Consider the following 19,550-nt stretch of genomic DNA (forward strand, 5'->3'; position numbering starts at 1 on the left):
TCTTCATTTCGCTCATTTTGTTTCGACATGAAATTGCTCTCCTGGTCGATAAGTATTTCTGTGGGAAAGCCTTGTGAAGCAAATCATCATCACCTTCAGTATGGCTTTTGTGGTCTTGCTTTTCATTGGAAAGCCTCTGGATATCGAGTCACATAGCCGACAATCACCAATATATATCGGTTGTCGATGGTTCCTAGGGCCTGAGTAAATCCATGCTGATCCATCAGAAGGGTACCTCTATGATGGGCAGCAGTTGCAGTGGAGCTCAAATCACATAACAAGGAGAGATCGCCTGACAGTTGAGACAGTATGTGCAGAATGTTTATCTTGGCATATACCCCTGACCAGTAATACTGATTGGCGTAACAGAAGGGAGAAACTCAAAGGCATAGAGTGGACAAATGAGTTATAAAGATAGCACAAAAAAAAGGGGTGGTCCCCTCAATGAACCAATTGGAAAACCAATTCTAAAGAGCCACACTCTGATAAAAGACAGGTGGCTATTATAGACTTTATCAAAATGAATCTGATAGAAAGCACGCACATAAATGAAAAATTGACAAATAATAAATGTTTTCATTTATGTGTGTGCTTTCTATCAGATTCATTTTTGATAAAGTCTATGATGGCCACCTGTCTTACACAAGAGTGTGGCTCTTTAGAATTGGTTTTCCAATTGGTTCATTCAGGGGACCACCCACGGTTTTAGTAATACTGGTAGAGCACTGCCTTGTGAGTTTTTCTAGCCCAAAAGGTCCTGCTGTTAGGTTGGGGTGGGCTAATTCCATGACCGCTTTCTGGAACGACTTTGGATCAGTAGCTGGTGGTAATTGACACAATCCCCTCTTGGGTGTATATTAACTCGATAGGTCCTCCCTTTTATATGAAGTGTGGGATCTTCAGTGTTCTACTCTCAACTTCCGAAACCAAAGTCTTGTGACCTGATCTTGGAGCAGATCTGTTCACTGAGCTTCTGCGAAATCAACGAAGCAAGTTTGGTCTTCTAGGTCTCTAACTTCAGTCATCCCACCAAGCCATGCTTTGGCTCTTTTTGACTCTAGGGTTTCAACTTTCTCTATGTGTGGAATATATATTCTCGCATATTAGATGGGCTAAAGGTTGACCTTGTTTCCACTCAGGATTGCCCCAACTTCACCTCAGTAATCCCGGTCGATTGCTCTGACCTCCAAGGAATTCTAATGGGCCAGCCCAGACTTCGAGGTCACTCTTGCATAGCTTCTGTCCGGTATCTACATTTTCAACCTGGTTTGAACCAGGTCTTGTCCACTGTGAGGGATGTTACCTCTTTATCCCCATATAGGCCACAGCCTGCTGTGACTCTGGGGAGGGAGGGCGGTCTTGCTGTACTTGTCACTTGCACACCCTCATTTTGCACTACAATGTGTGACCTCTGTATCGGAGTGTATTGCACCATTTGTCACAGATGGAACAAGAATCCGTCCAATTCTCAGAGATGTTTTCTTGAAGAATCGATGGGCTCTAAGGCCATCCCTCTCTCTAGGCTCCAAGCACCTCCTCCCTAAACCAGAAAGCCTTATACCCTGGTTAGTATATACCGATTGTTTCAACCTCTGTATGCTAAAAGCGAAATAAGCTTTGGTGTTCAGCCTAAACGCCGTTGACCTTATCATTGTAATCTCCCTCTGGGACTAGAAGGATGGGGATAGTACCTTGCAGGTACCTTGCTTCTCCTCTCCCTTGTCTTGTCCTGCCCCCCCTACTCACTCCTCCCACCGTTCCCCTGTGCCTTCAACCTCTCTCACTCTTCTAGTTCCCACCTCCACTCTTAGATGTTATTACCTACTCTCTGCTATCACTACGCTTTCCTGTACACTACTACTCCTACCTCCTACATACCTCTACTCCCCCTCCAACTGCCACTCCTCCCACCAACTACTACTACCCAAACGCCCTCCTTTCACTCAGTAACCACTTACTTCATAGTCCCTCCCTACACTATTTACTCTACTAACGCTTGTACCTAACACGTACACTCACATTGCAGTCCCACTTACACTCACTACCCACCTCACCATCTCCAGAAATCACATCCACAATCTGCCGCTCCTTCCTTCCTGCTGTTGGTCTCTTGATCCACCACCTTCACTAACCTCACCCGAACAACCCACACTTCTCACTTGCTTTTCTGTCCTTTTAACCTCCTTCCCCCTTCCTGGATTTGGTCTTTGTGCCTGGGCCATTTGGCCCTGTTTGCTCCTCCCCGTATGTGGCAGAAGCAGGAAATGTTTACAATTAAGGGGCTAAACCCTGCCCGATTGCCCCATGTTGACCCACCGCGGAACTGCAATGGCGGCCTGGGAGGGGGAAATCTTAGTGTTTGTTTTATGGGGCTTTGGTCCTGTGACCCCACAGGTAAAAACTGGTGTAGGGAGGGTCTGAGTCCCCCTCAGTGTGTCCCTGGTGCTCTAGGGTGGCTCGTGCCAGTGGTGGTGTTTCTGCCAGCTTGGTAGGAGGCTGCAGGGCTCAGTTGCCTACTGCGTGATGTCAGCTCGATCTGTGCCCTCTCTCTTCCGGCATGATACGCCAGTCCACCGTGTTGTTTGTCTCAATGCGGTTCCGGATTTGCTGCCATTTCTGGGGCACAGATACCAGTGAAGGGTGTCTCGCTCTCTGTAGCTATTCCGGAAGGTTATCTTTGTGATTTCTGAAACAGAAAAAGATCTGACAATCATTTTTTGCATGAGGCATGGTGTGAGACAATTATGGACTGCACAAGACGTACTGGCACAAGCTGTGTGGGGGGCAGGAATTCGGGCCCTCTGAGCATCCACCGTCCACCAGAGGGGGTTAGGACTGGCTCTGGATTTCTCCCTGGTAGGCCTACCACTTGTCGCAGTGATGAGGTTTGAGTTGTGGTCAGGGAATTTACGATAAGTGTATAGAGGCAGGAAAGGAGAGGCCAGAAGAGTAATCATATCCCAGAGGCCCCGCTTTAGCTCACTGCGAGCTAGTCCCACTGACAAGAATGTAGGATAGAGTGAGTCATTGAGTAGAGGTCCCCAGAAAGCCAGCATATAGTTTAGGCCAAGATGAAGAAAAAGAAGGGTCGAGTCACTCGAGAGCCCACAATGCCAGGAAGGGTGAGGCAACCACTTTGGAACTGTTTGAACCACAACGTTTTCTCCTCAGGCTGAGAGGGTGTGGTTATCCAGAAACTGCAGCAGAGATATTGAGAACGATATTGGGTTCCTGATAAGGCAAGAACCAAAGCAAAGGGAAATGCTATCCTGACATCTGTTTTGTTTGGGGTAGACCCCCATTTGTTTTAAGTTGTCCAACTTTGTAATTGGCCCTTTGTTTAAATTCTTGGTATAGCGCCAAATCGCTCGCAGGCCTCACAGCGCACATAGAACAAAACAAGAACAGACAGAAAAAAAAAAACAATCAGAAGTAGAGAAAGATTGAGATCAGAGAGCATAGAGCTATGGCGAGGTAAAAAGGAAGGTCTTCAGGTTCTTTTTGAAGATGACCAAAGTGGGGGAAGACTTAGATGAATTGGAATCAAATTCCATAGTGCTGGAGCAACAACATCAAAGTTTGTTTTACCATATTTAGCAAGATGGATACGAGGCTGGCAAAGTCTTGCCTGTTCAGCGGACCTAAGAGACCGTTCTGGAATATAGCGATGAATCTGTGCTGAAAGGTAGCTGGGTGCAGTGGCATTCAGGCATTTGAAGGTAAGTGTGAGAATCTTGAATGAAACCCTGTGCCTGATAGGAAGCCAATGTGGACTTTTCTGGGCTTCAGTGATGGAATGCCGTCTTGAGAGACCAAATACAGCACGAACAGCGCCATTTTGAGTAGTCTGAAGAGCTGCGATGTTGGTAGAGGCTGTACCGGCCAAAAGGCTGTTCTAATAATCCAACCGGTTGACAGTCCAAGGGTTGACAAGAGCGGTGGCCAAGAGACATGTTGCTTACAGATAGAAAGGGCTGTAATGAGCCGAGCTGCTTGTTAATCCAACCACATGTGACTTGTTTGTTTATTATTTGTAATGCACGCCAGACCCAAGGGTATCGGGGCGCAGCAGGTACAAGAATATGCAAAGCTTAGTTGCGGTGAGTCACAGGGTTACAGGCAGTCATACAAAGCAACGTTACTATACATTATTATACAAGCAGGATATGCAGATATTTACAGAATATTACAGGTATTGCACATAGAAGTGAGGTTAGCGCCAAGGGATTATCAGGCAGGTGTTGTGAGTTGCAATTCAGTTGCATAGTCGTGCGGTTAGTGGTCAGTGGATTTTAGCAATAGGATGGTATTGTTTCTGAAATTCTGATGGGGCTGGTCTGCTCTTAGGGAGGGAGACATGGCGTTCCATAGTTTGACCGCTTTAACAGGGAAGCTGTTGCCACCCATCGTCGATCGTTTGAATTTGGGAATGGACAAGCAGTCCAGGTTTATTGATCTAGTTGGTCTTGAGGATGTCCGTTTGTGGAATCTCTCAGAGAGGTAGATGGGTGCGGTGGTGTTAAGAGATTTGTGAGTGAGTGACGCAGTTTTTAATAGGATTTTGTCATTGGTCCGCAGCCAGTTGTTTTGTCTACTCTCGGAGATGTGCTCTCTTCTGGAGAGAAGAGAGCACAAGGCTGCTCTAAGGGCATTGTTTTGTAGGGTTTGGATTCTGGTAATGATGGATTTGTTGGAGCCTATGTATAGGGCGTTACAGTAGTCCAGACGGGACAGGATGAGGGCTCTGGCCAGGATGGTACAGCTATTATTCGAGAGAAATGGCTTGCCGGTTCTAATGAGTTTGCACGTGTACGCTGTGGAGGACGCTAGCGTGTTGACCTGTTTAGAGGATGATAATGTGGAGGCGAGGTAAAAACGTAATGTTTTTACTTCTTGTGCTACCTTAATGAGGTTGCCGTCAATTAAGAAGGTGTAGTCGGGTCCTAATTTTGTTAGGTTAGTGGGGGTACCCAGGATGATGAGTTCTGTTTTATCATCATTCAGGCATAGACCATGCATGGCCATCCATGCATGGATGATGATGTACACTCTATTTACCAAGGCTAAATCCTTGTCGTAATCCCCTGTAAGTGGGAGGAGGATCTGAGTAGTAGTGTAGGTGATACCAAGATGGTCCAGATCATCGAAGAGGGGCTTGGTAAAGATATTGTACAGTGTGGGCGAGACGCAGGACCCCTGTGGCACCACGCAGGTGATAGGAATGAGACCTGCCGCTGCTGAGTGCGAGAAGGCCCTCATTGTTCTGCCGCTTAGGAAAGATCTAATCCAGGTTATGGCATATTTGGAGAAGTGTGCTGCTTTGTCGAGATGGTTGCATAGGATTGTATCATCTACCAAATCAAAAGCAGCTGAGTGGTCTAGGAGTAACAGTAGAGCTAATTTTCTGCTGTCTCTGAGCTCGTCGATGAGGGCGGTCTCAGTTCCATGTTGCGGGCGGAAGCCTGACTGTCTGGCTCCTAGCAGGTGGTGTAGTTGCAGGTATTTTTGAATTTGCATGTAGGCCACTTTATCTAGTATTTTTAGAAGGAACGGGACTGTTGCGATTAGCCTATATTTGGTGGGAGTTAATGGATCAAGAGTTTTTTTTTTTTGTTTTTTTTTAGTAGTGGGAGTACCCACGATTCTTTGAGGTTAGTGGGGATGGTGCCGGTGCCAAAGGACACGTTGATGAGCTTGGGTATGAAAGGTGACAGGTCTCGAGCTGCATCCTTGATGAGTTGTGCTGGACAGGGATCACCCGGGCAGTTGGTTGGTTTGAGAGATAGGATGATTCTTTACACCTCTATGATAGATACTTTAGAGAAATTAAAATGGATGGGGTGGTTTTCTGCTCTGCTCACAGATAATTTAGGAATGGGTGGAACATTTAAAGATGCTTTTTTTTGTGTTTCGTGTTTTAGCTACGTGGGCATGCATGGAAAGTTTGGTGTCAATGGTGACCCCAAGCGTCTTAACGCTTTGAACCACAGGGATACAGACATTGGCAATAGAAAATGAAGCGTAATCAGCAGGAAGGTTCTTTTAACATATGACTAGAGGCGGCAATAAGAAGTTCAGTCTTATCCGCGTTCATTGCCATAAAATTCAGAGCCATCCAAGAATGAATGAATGATTGAGTAGATGGCCGAGATGGCATTAGAGTCGGTAGAGTAAGAGCCAGAAAGTTCGAGGATGACCGGAGTGTCATCGGCATAATTGCTATAAAGGACACCCAGGTCATCAAGCAACAAAAGAAGGGGGAGTATGTAAATGTTGAAGAGGGTGGGAGAAAGAGAAGAACCCTGAGGCACACCTCACGTCAACAAAGATGGAATGGATGAGAAATTGTGTATAGCCACACGAGCATTGTGTGGGCCCAGAAAATAGACTAGCTATTGTGTGGTTAGCTCAGTACAACCTACAAGTGATTGCAACCTGGAAGCCATGAGATCGTGGTCGACCAAGTCGAACGTGGTGGAAATATCTAAAAGCATAAGAAGAGAAGGGTGGACGGGATCGATAATGGAGGACAGATTAGACTTCAGATCAAGCATGGCTGTCTCCGTGCCGTGAACAGATAGAAAATATAGAAACACTACCACCCAGTATTTGTGCCCTCCTGGTCCCAGGTGCAATTTTGTGTTGCCTCTCTGTTTTAACCTCACTCTTTTCCTCATATCTGGCTTCTGCCATATCTCACTCCTCCCCTACCTGTGGGCAGCCACACTATCCCCTTAGCACCCACTCCTCCCCTTGGTATCTACGCCACTTCCTCAATTCTCCTTACCTTCCAATCTGAGCGTACTGACTCCCTTCTCCGAATGTATTACCAGACCTTTCTGAGGTATTCAGGTGTAAAACTGCATTTAATTCTGGGTTCTATTTTATGAATGGGCTGTTTTTGTGTGTTTGTCCGGGCGGGCATTTCTCTCTCTTCCTGTGTTTCCAGCAGTATGGGCTTCACAGGTGGAGATGGTACACTCACCCAGCAGGGGGAGTGGGCGTGTGTGTGAGGTGATTTCACCTCATCACTGACGGGAGCTCCCCTGCGTTGTAATGCAGGTGGAAGGTCCCGTGGGGAAATGAAACCATTAAGGAATCCCCGTGACAGGGCAACGGGGAACTCGGAGGAACAGGGAGGGCAGCAACGCCTTCACTGTGAAGGTACTTCCTCTGAGGCTGTTCGGTTTCCAGGCCGGTATTTCCCTCTCCATTACCCCAGGGTTGAGAAGGAGAGCCGTGTCGTGATCGAGGGAGAGAGTGGGCTGGTGCTTTTTTTTCTAGTGCTGCCATCAGCTCGGTGAGGGACAGATCCTTCCGCTTTCTCCCATTGTCGGATCGCGGCTGAGAGGTAGGAGTGGGAAAGTGTGGAGAAGGGGCATATGATACAGCGTGGGCTGTGTAATGATAACACATGGTTTTTACCGACAAGCCTGAATGAGTTTGCATAAGACCTGTCATAGGGAACGCAGAGTGGCATTACTTTAGATGTAATCTCACAAGGTGTGTTGCTGAGGTATTTCACCTCCAGGCAAGCATCGGTTGCCCCTTCAGGGGACCAGGTGAAAGGCCCCAGGAGTATCTAGAGGGTGTCACTGACCCTGTTTGGAGGTATTCCTCCACTCTGCAGTGGCCCAGTTTGGCACTGGGTTGTTTGTTATTATTGGTCTGCCCTTCCCCCCAAAGTTCTTTTTTATACTGTGTGGCGCTTCCCTTTCGGGTGCGGGTCTAGTGCAGAGGTATGGGAAGGGAAACCTGACGTCGGAAAAGGACGGTTCGCCCAAGCAGCACCGGTTTCGAGCTGACACAGAACTTTTTCTTTTCTCTGTTTATGTCCAGCCAGTTTGTCGGTAATCTACCTGTTTCTGAACTAAGAACATAGGCAGTACTTTGGGAAATTGTAGATTCCCTTTAGGACAGGTTATGGAGCTCGCCTGTCAAAGGGTAGTGGTTGGGTACTTCGGCTGTTCTGTCTGGTGTTGATTGGTGGGTCTGTATCCAAGGTGTTGTGCGTCCATGTGGTGGTCTGCAGCTACCAAGAGTTTAGGGAGTCTGGTGTTGACTCTGGTGATTGCCAATGTGATGGGAGGCTAGTACTTGTAAAAGCTGCCATATTGATGTTAGGCACTAGATTACGACCGGTAATGTGACCCATTACAGTCAGTAATTTATTTAATGTATGAACTATACCCATTCAAACACCCCTCTGCCCAGGTGACTGAATTGATGCTATTTAATTATTTATAATCAGATGTCGATGAACACATGTTACCTGGCTACTTATTTATTTAAGGTATGAAATATACCCATCATTTAAGTATTTTTTTATTCCATGTATTAACTGGGAGTGCCACACTCTAGGGGCCCAGAGGTGTAAAGTCGCTGATGTTGTGACATTTTATACACCTTCCTTCATATAAAAAGGCTGTTCTAGCATTGCCAAATACATAAGGCTATGTGTGGTTATTTAACCAGGTTATTCGAAGCAACGGGCAGTCATCAGGGCTGACCGAACATAGGACAGGACCATATCTCCCTGTAGTGCACTCTGCATTTACTAGAGGTCTGCAATAGGCCTGTACCAGATGGGTCACATTTCATCCCCCTGGTTTTCATTTTCACATGTCCATGGTTTCGGCTTCCTCTGACAGCAGCAGTAGTGAGTGTTGATATTATTATGGTTGGCACATTTAATTACTGAAACAATTATACATCTGAGAGACATGGATTACAAATTAATAAGGTGAAAGTATCCCTACTCAGGTCCCATACAAGTTGCTGCTCACACCTTCCTACAGAATCAAGGGGAGAAACACCTCACACTTTGGAGGCACTGCTGAGATCGAACAAAGTGTGAGGTGTTTCTCCCCTGTTAAATGCGGTTTACACAAGGTTGTATCTTGGTTAAAGCATGTACAGGTTATTGCTGGGCGAGATTACATAATGACAGTTGTTTATTGTCTGTGGCTTGTGTAGAGTCATGGGTATAGGAACACGTGAACGTGCATTGACCATCTCCTGCCTTTCCTTTGGACTTCTCTTTGGTGATAAGTGATGGGAATCCCTTGACCAGAAGCTATGCACTGCATATTGTTAATTGCTTTAAAATATATTCTGCACCATAGTTCAATGGAATAATTACTCCAGTACCAGAAGCTGCTTTTACGTGTGGGGATTACCTGAATGCATTTTCGTGAAAAATACGTTTTTCAAATCATTTTTATTAAAATAAGAAATAACACAGTAAGGCAAAGCACATTTTTCTAATATGAGAGTATGGATTATGCTTTTCTGTCTTTATCTTGCAGTTGAAATGTTTACCAAGACTGATATTTTATGTGGGATAAACCGAGAGGAACATCTCTGTATGAACTTGGGTCCTCCAGACACAGACAGAAGGGATCATGAGTGCCTCAACACAGGTCAGAAATAATCTAGGAACACCTTGAATATTTTGTGTTAGAACAGAAAGGACTACCTCTGACTCTTCTCTTTCTCATATATATGGGGGTTCACAGGACATAGGCACAGTTCCTAAATTCCTACAAAAAGTTACTTTTACAATACTACAGGATTACCCAACTACTGATTTTCAATAGTTCGTTTTAACCCCAAATAGGAGGTTTATTGCATGGGAACCTTTTTCTACTCTCCACGGTTTCTGCTTCTTCTGACAGTAACACTAGTGAGTGTTGATATTCATATGGTTGGCACATTTCATTACTGAAACAATTATACATCTGTAAAACAGGGATTACAAATTAATTGATTCTGGGTGAACTCAATTAGGTTTGGGCAGTCAAGAATACATGGTCTAATTAACATTTCTACAAGACTCAGATGGTCAAACATTAACTTGAACTATGTCACGGATGACCTCAAGAACACAACTCTCAATGGTCTGAGGGTTATTATTCTGAACTTTAACAGGGTCCAACTAAGGGCTGGCACCCTTTCTCTCATCTCCCCCCGGCCTCCCTCCACCTAAGCTCGACTTCCCAAAATCCCAAGGTGGTCACTAGAGATCAGTAACCCCTACTGTATAGAGTCTTGTTGACTAGGGATTAAGGCTTAACGACAACCACCTTCTCTTTCTTACTCCTTAAAAGGTCTTCTAGGTGGGTCATAACCTGGCATCCCCAAGAAAAATGATCAGATCCCCCCCAAGTCTCATTCAACATGTTTCCTCTCACTGCCTTCTTCTCCTCACTGTGATGTTCTTACCTTCCTTCACCTTCCTTCTAATCTCCTCCCTTTGCTTCCTTCTCTTTGTCTCTTCCACCTACTCCTACTCTCCTTCACTGTACTACTCTTCACTCCCTTCTCCACTCCCACGTCTCTTCTCTCCAGGCCCACTCCTCTCCTCCAACTGCTCTCTACTCCCACCACTCTCTACTCTCCACTCCAACCACTGCCTTCTCCCCTCCCCGCTACTTCACCAATGTACTAGAGTGTCCCATAGTCACCCTCTTTTCACTTTTTCAATCACCTTTTCACTTAGCCTCGCTCACTCCCCTACTTTCCCACTTAGCCTCACTCCTGTATCAGACGTGCACCCAAGCACCACTTTGTCTCACCAACCAGTACCTCACCTGCACACACTCTGTAATTCTCTTCCACGCTCTGCTCCACCGTCCTTCCTCCACATCTAGAGAAACACGTCTGCCTTCTCCACCCTTGACCTCACCAGAACAACCCACACCTGCTTGTTGTTCCTGTCCTCTTATCCTTGATAGGTAGCCCAACTTACAAGTATACGGGTACCCCTAATCACGCTCACACCAGATTAAAGTTCACCCCTCTATGGAGTTGCGGCCAAGAGTCTTTATCTTGCAAGGATAACACGTTTAATGTGTACAGGTGCAAAGGAGGAGCCTTATATACTTTTTAACTTGGAGACTGGATGCTGGCATGGCTCATCCAAAACTGTGCTCCTTCCCTTACAAGGGATGCTGCAGTCTTCCTTCCTGCATGGCCTGGTTGCCATTTAGGACAAACTACTTAGCATATTGCTAGTTATGCAAAAATACATTGTAGCTCATTTTTATCATCCTTTTTCTATATTATAAACATTTATATATAAACACATTTTCCTGTCATACTCTCCATACTCCACTCAATATACCCACATTTTATCTGGTCCAGTAATTCCCCTTAAAACCTTATTTTCACATAATGTTGCATTGTGTGCATGAACATGTACATTCCCCTATTCTTAGTGTGCATGGGCTTTTGATGGATAGGAAACAGCTGCTCAGCCACTCCGTGTGCTCTGCCAGAGCTAGCAAACACCAGGCAATGCCTGTAGTCTATTTTTAGCACAGGCTGCATTCCTTTTGGGACAGAGCATTCTGCTCTTTACCGTGCTTTGAGAAAAACTAAATACAATTTAACATTTTTACAAATTCATTCAGCTAGTATTTAAATATAAGGTGTAAATAACTATTATCTTTATTCAGTGCCTGGCCACGTCTCTGTGTGATTATTTTTGCATAAAAAAAGCTTTCTCTGTGCTCTAGTGCGTACAGAAGTTTTGCCTAGTTGTAAAGCTCTTGGGGGGGGTGGGGGGGGGTTCAGGAAGGCACTAGCTCCTTCCCAACATTCCCCCCTTTCATTACTTCTACAGTAACAAACTCATCCCCACCCGACATATCTACAACCCCAGAAATATTAGTTTGAGTTTCGCTCTTTATTGTATGGCAAGGTGTTTTAGATCCCCCCAATTGATACCATCATCTTTGCACTATTAGGGATTATATGAACACAGCATCGGAGACCCACTTGGCACCTGCAGAAGAGGACCAAGAAAAATACGATAACGGGAACCAGAATTTTTACTGCTGCCTCCAGCCATGACCGGACCCAATCAAAGGCAATCAATAGGCAATCCGTTTTCTGAACTCCACCTTCTTTCTTCATTTGAACACCTAGATTGTGCACCGCCTCGTTAACGTGGGATAGTGACCCATTCTCAGCATCCTACGGGGGTATAGAAGTGCAGCGGCTGCACCCCAGGAGCCAAAAAAGATGAAAAAGTCTCTGCTGAGCTAAAAAGTCGATACTAGGTAGGTATTCCTCTGAGCAGTGTGGAAGAGTATTTTGAGACAGTTTGAGCTCTTCTTTCTTCCCCACCATTGAAATCGTCCTTTTTCTGGCAGCATACCAAATTCTTGTGTGATCTGCAAGCTTATTTCTGCTTCTTTAGGTGCCAGAGTGGCTTTTGGCACCTCGACAGCCATTTCTCCTCCCTTCAGGTGTTCTTCCAGGATTACTAGTGGCAAGGAGTGCAGGGTGGCCAGTGAACGCTTGCCCCTCCATGAGACTGAGAGGTCCAAGTAGGCTTGGTGGCCACAAACCCAGTAGTAATCCATCATTGCTACCATACCTTTCGTCTCATCAGGGATCACAAGAGTGTGGTTGCACTGTGTGTTTGCGCCAACAGGAACTGTTCCTTCTTTGAGTTTATGGCTCTGTGTTCTCATTGGCTTCTTCATTGTTGATGTGTCGGGACCATATTTGCGCACACATAGTCTCTACTTGGGCTATTGCTTCTCTGCTGTACTTGATCAGTCCATCTGCCGGGCACGTCACTGTGGTGCCCTGCCATTTGTCATTGACATGTGAGTAACCTCCCAAGGAAAAATATGGTACTTGAAGACACTGGCGGTATTTCATGTTGCCATTGCATAACGCTGGGTCTAGATCAATGTTCCTCAACTGCACGCTGTGTGCCTGGAATGTGTCCATTATCCTACATAGTGCAAGATGTACCAGGCATTATGCCTCTGATTGGGACTGGATGTGGAACTAAAACCTTAGGAGCCCCTGATGCATGCGGGATAAGTGCACACACGTAACAGCTTTCATTGATTACATTCCTTCCTGCAGTGCGCATAACGGAGTACCAGCTTTTGGAGGATTCTGGATACTCAATATCAGAAATGGCGTCAAAGCCCAACCCCTTATATAAATCATACGTCATTCGTACTTCCCGTTTCATTCGTCTAAGAAAACTTGTAGGGGTGGCCTGCAAAAAGTGAGACATTTTGAGATTGTGTTTTTGTGTCATAGATATATTTATACTAGCATTATTTTCCAACTGTCCACCCCCCCATTTATATGGCCACCACATAACAGACATACCTTCATCCACTCCAACAACCACGACCAGTGTCATACAAAACAACATAATACTTTGTTACATATATACCACGCACCATTGACCCGTAGGCATGAGGGCACAAGACAGACAACAAGAACAAAGAAATACAATAATGCATAAAAGAAGAAACAACAAAAACCCCTACTAGAAGTGTTCAGCCCGGTACTGGGCCAATTTAGCATTCACAAGATAGTTAGTCCTTAACCTAAAAAAGATCAATTACAAATTAATCAAGGTATTAAAATAAGATGGGGGCATCAGAGAATTAAGTTACAATTTGTGTAGCCCCTGGGAAGATAGCCACACATATTTAAATACATAGGTAGATTACTGGACCCACAACCCACGAGGACACAGTCTCTATTTGGCTGAGAACACCAGTCACTCAGTATTTTCAGATCAGATGATCTGACAACTCCCGGCCCTGTTCTTTGTCGCAGCCTGGCCAGCACCTAGTTGTGAAGCGCTTCCCTGGGCTCTTTTGAAGTAACATTTGTTATATTTGTGATAACTAGATTCCTTTGATCCATAACAAAGACTTGTAATCTTTTGTCTTTAATTATTGGCATTTGTGTCTTTCTGATGCTCCATCTCCGGGAGGTCCCTTGATTCAGTTGAACACTCGCCTCCAACGGTTGCTTGGCAATATTTAGACAAGATTTATGGTCTGGTACAGGGAAGAGTAGACTGCGGTTCGTGGATTTGCATGCTAATATCAAGTTCCGGTGAAATGTCATTTTCATTATTGGAAGGAGTTGCCCCAAGAGGGCCTGGAAGGTCACCCTACAACAGTATAGTTTGTGAGGCCTGATCCACCCTTTCCAATTGTATAGAGACTTGAGAGGCATTGTCAGTTTTTACGTGTTGAAAAGGTGCAGCTGTGAAACGGGTTGTTTGTCTATTCACTTTGGCAGGGCACAGATCGAACTCGCCAACATCTAACCGGTCAACCAATAGGCGAAAATTGGGAAGAGAGTTACATAATTGGAGCTCTTTAATTATAATGACCTTGATATAAGACCACTGTGTGTGGGCAGTATAATCTACTAAAGAGCTAATGGGCCCAGTGTTCCATTGAGAATTGGAGGATGGCACAGTTTTGTAATCTGCATCGTTCTCGTTCTCTCCCAACAGTAAAGTGGCTCAGAGGGTATAATTTATAGCAGAATGATCCATTCCCTGAATGGATTTCTCAGAACCTTCAATGGACACGGAGACGGTGGATCCTGTACAATCAAAAATCAGAGACTGGTAATCCAGATCCTTGATTAAACACTTGCTAGGAGTATCCTGAACGATGATCTTACCCAACTCAGGAGGAATATTTAAACCCTCTCCTTGCAACCTCTGTCTCCTATGCAATCTGTAGGCCAAGACCTCAGATACACGGTTTCTGTTGAGAGAGGAGGGCATGGCCGCTGAAACAACTTCAGCCGAGATCAACTCTGATATTATGCTTAGCCCTGAGGTGGAATTTTTAGCACCACATTTCCTGGGGGTGGAACTCTTGAAGGCACATTTTTTTCCTATGGGCATAATACAATCCAGAATACTCAAGGTAGAGCAAATACAGCGCTATGTATTTATTTTGACCCAAGGTCCGATAAGCATTTGTTTCAATACTTCACCCTCCAGGCTTCGAACCCAGCACTGTATCCCCAGTGACGGAAGCCGCGCCTGTTCTTACCCCCTTGGATAACGAGGGTGCTTCTGAGTGGCACCAGCGCTTGGGCGAATACTTACTCCCTCTGCCGTGTGGTGCCGCACCGTGCCACCGACTCGGACTCCGCAGCACACCATCAAAAACACTATGGCCGTGTTGAAGCACCAGCAATGGTCGGAACAGTTCGAATCCGTTCGAAAGCAGCTCCCGCTACTGGAAAGCGCTGACTGCTAGCCGCGAAAGGAAAAATATCTGAGGAAACGACCCACTGAACGTCAGGCCGCACCGCAACAGAGGGTTGCAGCTGCCTCTAATGCTGTGGTTTTCCTAAAAAGACACCCTGCATAATTTCTAGAATAAATGCAATTTAACTTAACTTTATCCCTGCATAACAGGAAGGTTGGAATACGTTGGTCAGGCATCCTTGCTTATTCTGGAGAGGAGAGAAAAAAGGTTATCAAGAAAGAGAGAAAGCGAGAGAGAAAGAGAAAAGGGAGAGAGGGAGAGAGAGAGAGAGAGAACTACAGATACAGTGACCCTTTTTCCACCAGGGCCTACCGGTTTCTGGACTCTCAAAAAATTGAAATAAATTAACAGAAAAATTGAAAAAAGATCGAAAAATCAGGCGTGTGCCACTGCACACCACCCTGGCATGGATCCTTTATCCTACTCTGTTGTTTGAGCTTTGCCTTGTCTCAGGTGCTCTTCAGACATCCAAGAGATGCACCCAATATCTAACTCCTTCATACGGACGGCGAGAGAGTACAGAACACCACCTCATATGGACCTTCAAACCTGGGGCTGATCAGTTCCCCAGGCAATAATGGTCCAGTTGTAATGTGGGCATTGCTGTGTATGAAACCATGGTCTCGCTTTCTACAGGGGTGGTCACTATTTCTCCCTCCCCTTTACCTCACGCCACTAGAGCCCTTGTGTGCCTCCGTCCCGTCCCCTGGTCAATTATTTATAACGCATCAACATATGGTATGTCTCCTTCCGTCAATGCATGAGCCTTTCATCAGAGTGGGAAAATAAATAAACTCCTGTATATAATCCAGAGTTGCTAAAACAGGGGGCGTGCAAATAGCTTCTTTTAAGTCCTCAAATTGTCTAGTCATTTCGTCAGTCCATTCCAATTTACTTTCCTTCCCTGAGACTTTGTAACAGCGGCCTTGTGTGTACTGTGTAGTCTACAATCCATGCCCTACAATAATTACATAAGCCCAAAAAACAGTTACATTTCCTTAACAGTACCGGGCCTTGGGGCGGCGCATACTGCCGCCGTCCTACCTGGTAATATTTTGTTCCCGTTTGCAAAAATGAGTTTTTCCAAGTATAGTACCTCCTGTTGGCGGTATTGTAGCATTTTTTTTATCTACCTTGTACCCTCTGTGAGCCAGCAATTGCAATAATGCAACAGAACTGTTGATCCTGCACTGTTGATCATTTTCTCTAGATACCAACCGATCATCCACATACTGGATGATTGTGCTAAGCACCTGACTTGGGCCACCACTGCCATCAGGGTGCACTGTACCCTCCTATACTGCACCATGATATCACAGGGGATGCAGATTTCCAAAATAATCTTTTTGCTCACGGTCCACAAATAACTCCTCATCAGTCATTTCCTTCAATTGTACTGTCGGGTCTATACATAATACTGTGCGCCACTCGCACCCGTCCTCGTCTGTTCCAATCAGGACTACTCTTTTGTCTGACACTACTAGTCCTTGCAAATCTAATGACAATATTGTTCCTGCCACCACCTCGGTGGCACCATGGGTCAGAACATGAAATCTGGGGGCACTCGCCAACATTTTGTTCCAATTTGAGGCACTGCTTCTGCTAATACCTTGATATTGTAGACAAATATGTCTAGGATCACAGGAACTCCACGGACTACTGCCTCCCTTGCCATTGCATTGTTTTATTTCCATTGCTCGAGCTACATACATCCCTGGAGTGGAACACACTACCCCTTGATCTGTGAATGATATAGTTATATTAATTTACTGAGCAGATCCCTCCCCAACAAGTTAACAGGGTAATTCTCTGAATATAACAAGAGGGCTCATACTACCTTCCCTCCCACTTTTATATCCAGCTCCTCAGTGTATGGAACTGTACAAATGGCCCCAGAGAATCCCTGCGTGTGAAGAGTTTTACCTGATCATGGAAAGTTCCCCTCCATGATGCATGATTTAGTTGCATCTGAATCTACCATAAATATAAATTGCTTGTTTCCCATTTCCGCCTCCACCAAGGGCTCCCCTTCAGGATGTGCGGTTGCCAATAGGATGGACACGCAAGTGCTCTCTGTAGGTTTTCCTAATCCGAATATGTATTTGTCCCAGGAAATGAAAAGGGACGCCTCCTGCCATTGCCCCTCCTTTGCAACACTACAAGATACAATATGATTGAAAGATGTACTTTATTTAGGAATAACTTTTACAAGGATTTGGGATGGGGAATAACTGAAGGGTATCCTCTACCACGGGTTAAACACAACTACACAGGAGAGTTTCTGTTGTCTAGCTCCTCTTTTTCGTACCAAGTGCTTTACTAATGAAGCCCTCTTCCCCCCGGGCACGAAAAGTCTGTTGTCAGGAAGCCGAGGTCACTGATGGCTGTCTTCTAATTCTTCTCTGGACACAGTAGCTATACTTTGCTTTTCCTTGGATGCCTACTAGCGCATTGTCAAATGAAATGTGTTAACCTCAGTTCTTTCTTGCTACACAAATTGTCACAACTCTGTCTTTTTGTCTCTGGGTTGCGCTGTCTGCTGGCTCGCTGAACATTTTCAACCATAAAAAGGCATGACCCAAAAACCTCATTCAACATCTCCTGGCACACATCTCTATTTTCAGAAAAATTGACTACAACACCCACAATGCACCTGAAAGATACCTGGAAACACCAGCAGCCTATCCCATAAAATCTTTTGGACTTGCACACAGAGGTTGCTTCATGAACAATAGAAGGAAACCGCTTTTGGACTGCAACACTGAAAATGCCATGGCAATTACTGTTTTTGTTTCTATACAACTGCTGGCGTTTGTCGGCACTGGCTCCTCTCCCTAGTTCCATGCCAAGGATTTCCATTAACCCCACCTGTGGCTGTGTGCAGCCCAATCCTACAGCTCCACCCTGGCTTCGGTCTCTGCTGGCACTTCTTAAAAGCTGCCATGCCCTAAAAGTTTGTGCATTGAAGGCTGGACCCATTTGGAATCTCTGCTTTGCTGGCCATTCTGCTTGTTCTTTTCCTGTTACTTATCCCTGCTCCTGTGTTTTCTTTCTCCAGTTTCCACAGCCCTGCCTGGCAGACAATGTCCTTCACTCTCTGCCTGCTGCCAGTGTGTTTTGCCCTTTTCGTTATGCTGATTTCCTGCAGCTCTCATAGCCGTATTATTGTGCTGTCTCCCTGCAGCTTCAAGCCTCTGTTACACATGCTGCTTCCCTTCAGTAGCCTACGCTTCTTCCTGCTCTGCCGGTAGCCTGCTTGTTCAGGTCTTTATAGTCTCAAGCATTTTACCCTGTTTAGTCATACTTTTTTCTCTTGCTTCTGTTTGTATATTTCCGCTTAGTTCTAGTCCTGGGTTCTGTGCCCCTGCTATCTATAATTCTGTTTTTTCCAGTCCAGTTGTTCACAGCCTGCTTCAGTTACCTTGTTCCAGTCCCTTGCTAGCGTTAGCTTATTGAAGTCGTTTGCTATACATTACCTCGTTTTAGTCTCAAGCTACTTGTTCTAGTACATGCTACAGTTTCCTGAATCCCTACTTCCGGTTATGAATTCTTTCCCCTTTTGGTTTTTAATGTCTGGTAAGCGTGCTATATTCACACCTGTGCCTCTGTCTATTCCTTTGTATAGAGATTGGGTCCTAGACCTTTCTTTGTCTTGTTTTACCTGTATTTCACGTATAAGTAAACTCCTTGTTTGTGCATTAGGGTCCAGAAACAGGTGCCACTCTTGCTGCCCCTTTCCCATGGGTTTGCAGTGTGACGTGACCATCTGTTAGAGTAACTTAAGCAGAGGTATTCTGTTTCCCATATATCTGTGGGCAGTCTCAAGTCCAACCTAAGTACAACCCCTAGTGGGATTCTACATTGTTTATCCAGTATATTGGTCCCATCTCCACTTGTTCACCATTGTGGTCTGCCTTTTCTTCCTGTTCCATTGTTCTTATTTGCCTTGGCTACTTTACCTTCTTGGTAACCCTCCTGCTGCATGTTCTTCCCTGCCCCTTCACATTAGCAGTTCCCAAACCTACACAGGGTGCCCTGTGCTAATCCCGGCACAAATAATGTCCCAATTGAAATAATCTCTATCCAGATCTTCCTAGCGTCAACAGTACACTGTGTAAAGTTGCCTCAGTGATTTCAGTCTTTGAGTGATTGACCTTTTAAGGTGGCACTGCACCACCAAGATGCTGTAGATCCAGGATGTTTAGGAGCAGATCCCTCAGGATTCAATCATACCCAGAGGATGCTCTCTCACTTCTGAGTACAAAGCCTCTGAAAGGACAGTTGCCCTCTTGGTTGTGAAGGAATCGCACACTGCAGATCTCAATTTTTGGGAAAGATTTTCTTTTTGCAACTTTCCCTCCATGGATTTCTGTGGGACACCCTTTCTTTTAGCGTTTTTTTTAATTCAATTCTTTTTATTGATCATTTCAAAGGAAAGGAAATAACATAAACGAAGTTGAGTCGTATCACTCAACTTTA

General features: G+C 45.2%; 1 protein-coding gene across 7 annotated transcripts in view; it reads left to right on the plus strand.

Annotated features, from left to right (window-relative positions):
- ZNF124 (zinc finger protein 124) overlaps positions 1 to 19,550 on the plus strand; it is a 567,552-nt gene that overhangs the window by 190,730 nt on the left and 357,272 nt on the right. For 5 of the 7 annotated variants that reach the window (XM_069607991.1, XM_069607996.1, XM_069607992.1 and 2 more), the window contains exon 4: positions 9,309 to 9,422. The exons of the other annotated variants lie outside the window; for them this stretch is intronic. In XM_069607991.1, the coding sequence (XP_069464092.1) occupies positions 9,309 to 9,422 (114 nt within the window). The remainder of the gene's footprint in view (positions 1 to 9,308; positions 9,423 to 19,550) is intronic. 7 annotated transcript variants of the gene reach the window in all.

Source organism: Ambystoma mexicanum, chromosome 4q (assembly GCF_040938575.1).
Source record: "Ambystoma mexicanum isolate Mex_15411 chromosome 4q, UKY_AmexF1_1, whole genome shotgun sequence".
Lineage (NCBI taxonomy): Eukaryota > Metazoa > Chordata > Amphibia > Caudata > Ambystomatidae > Ambystoma > Ambystoma mexicanum.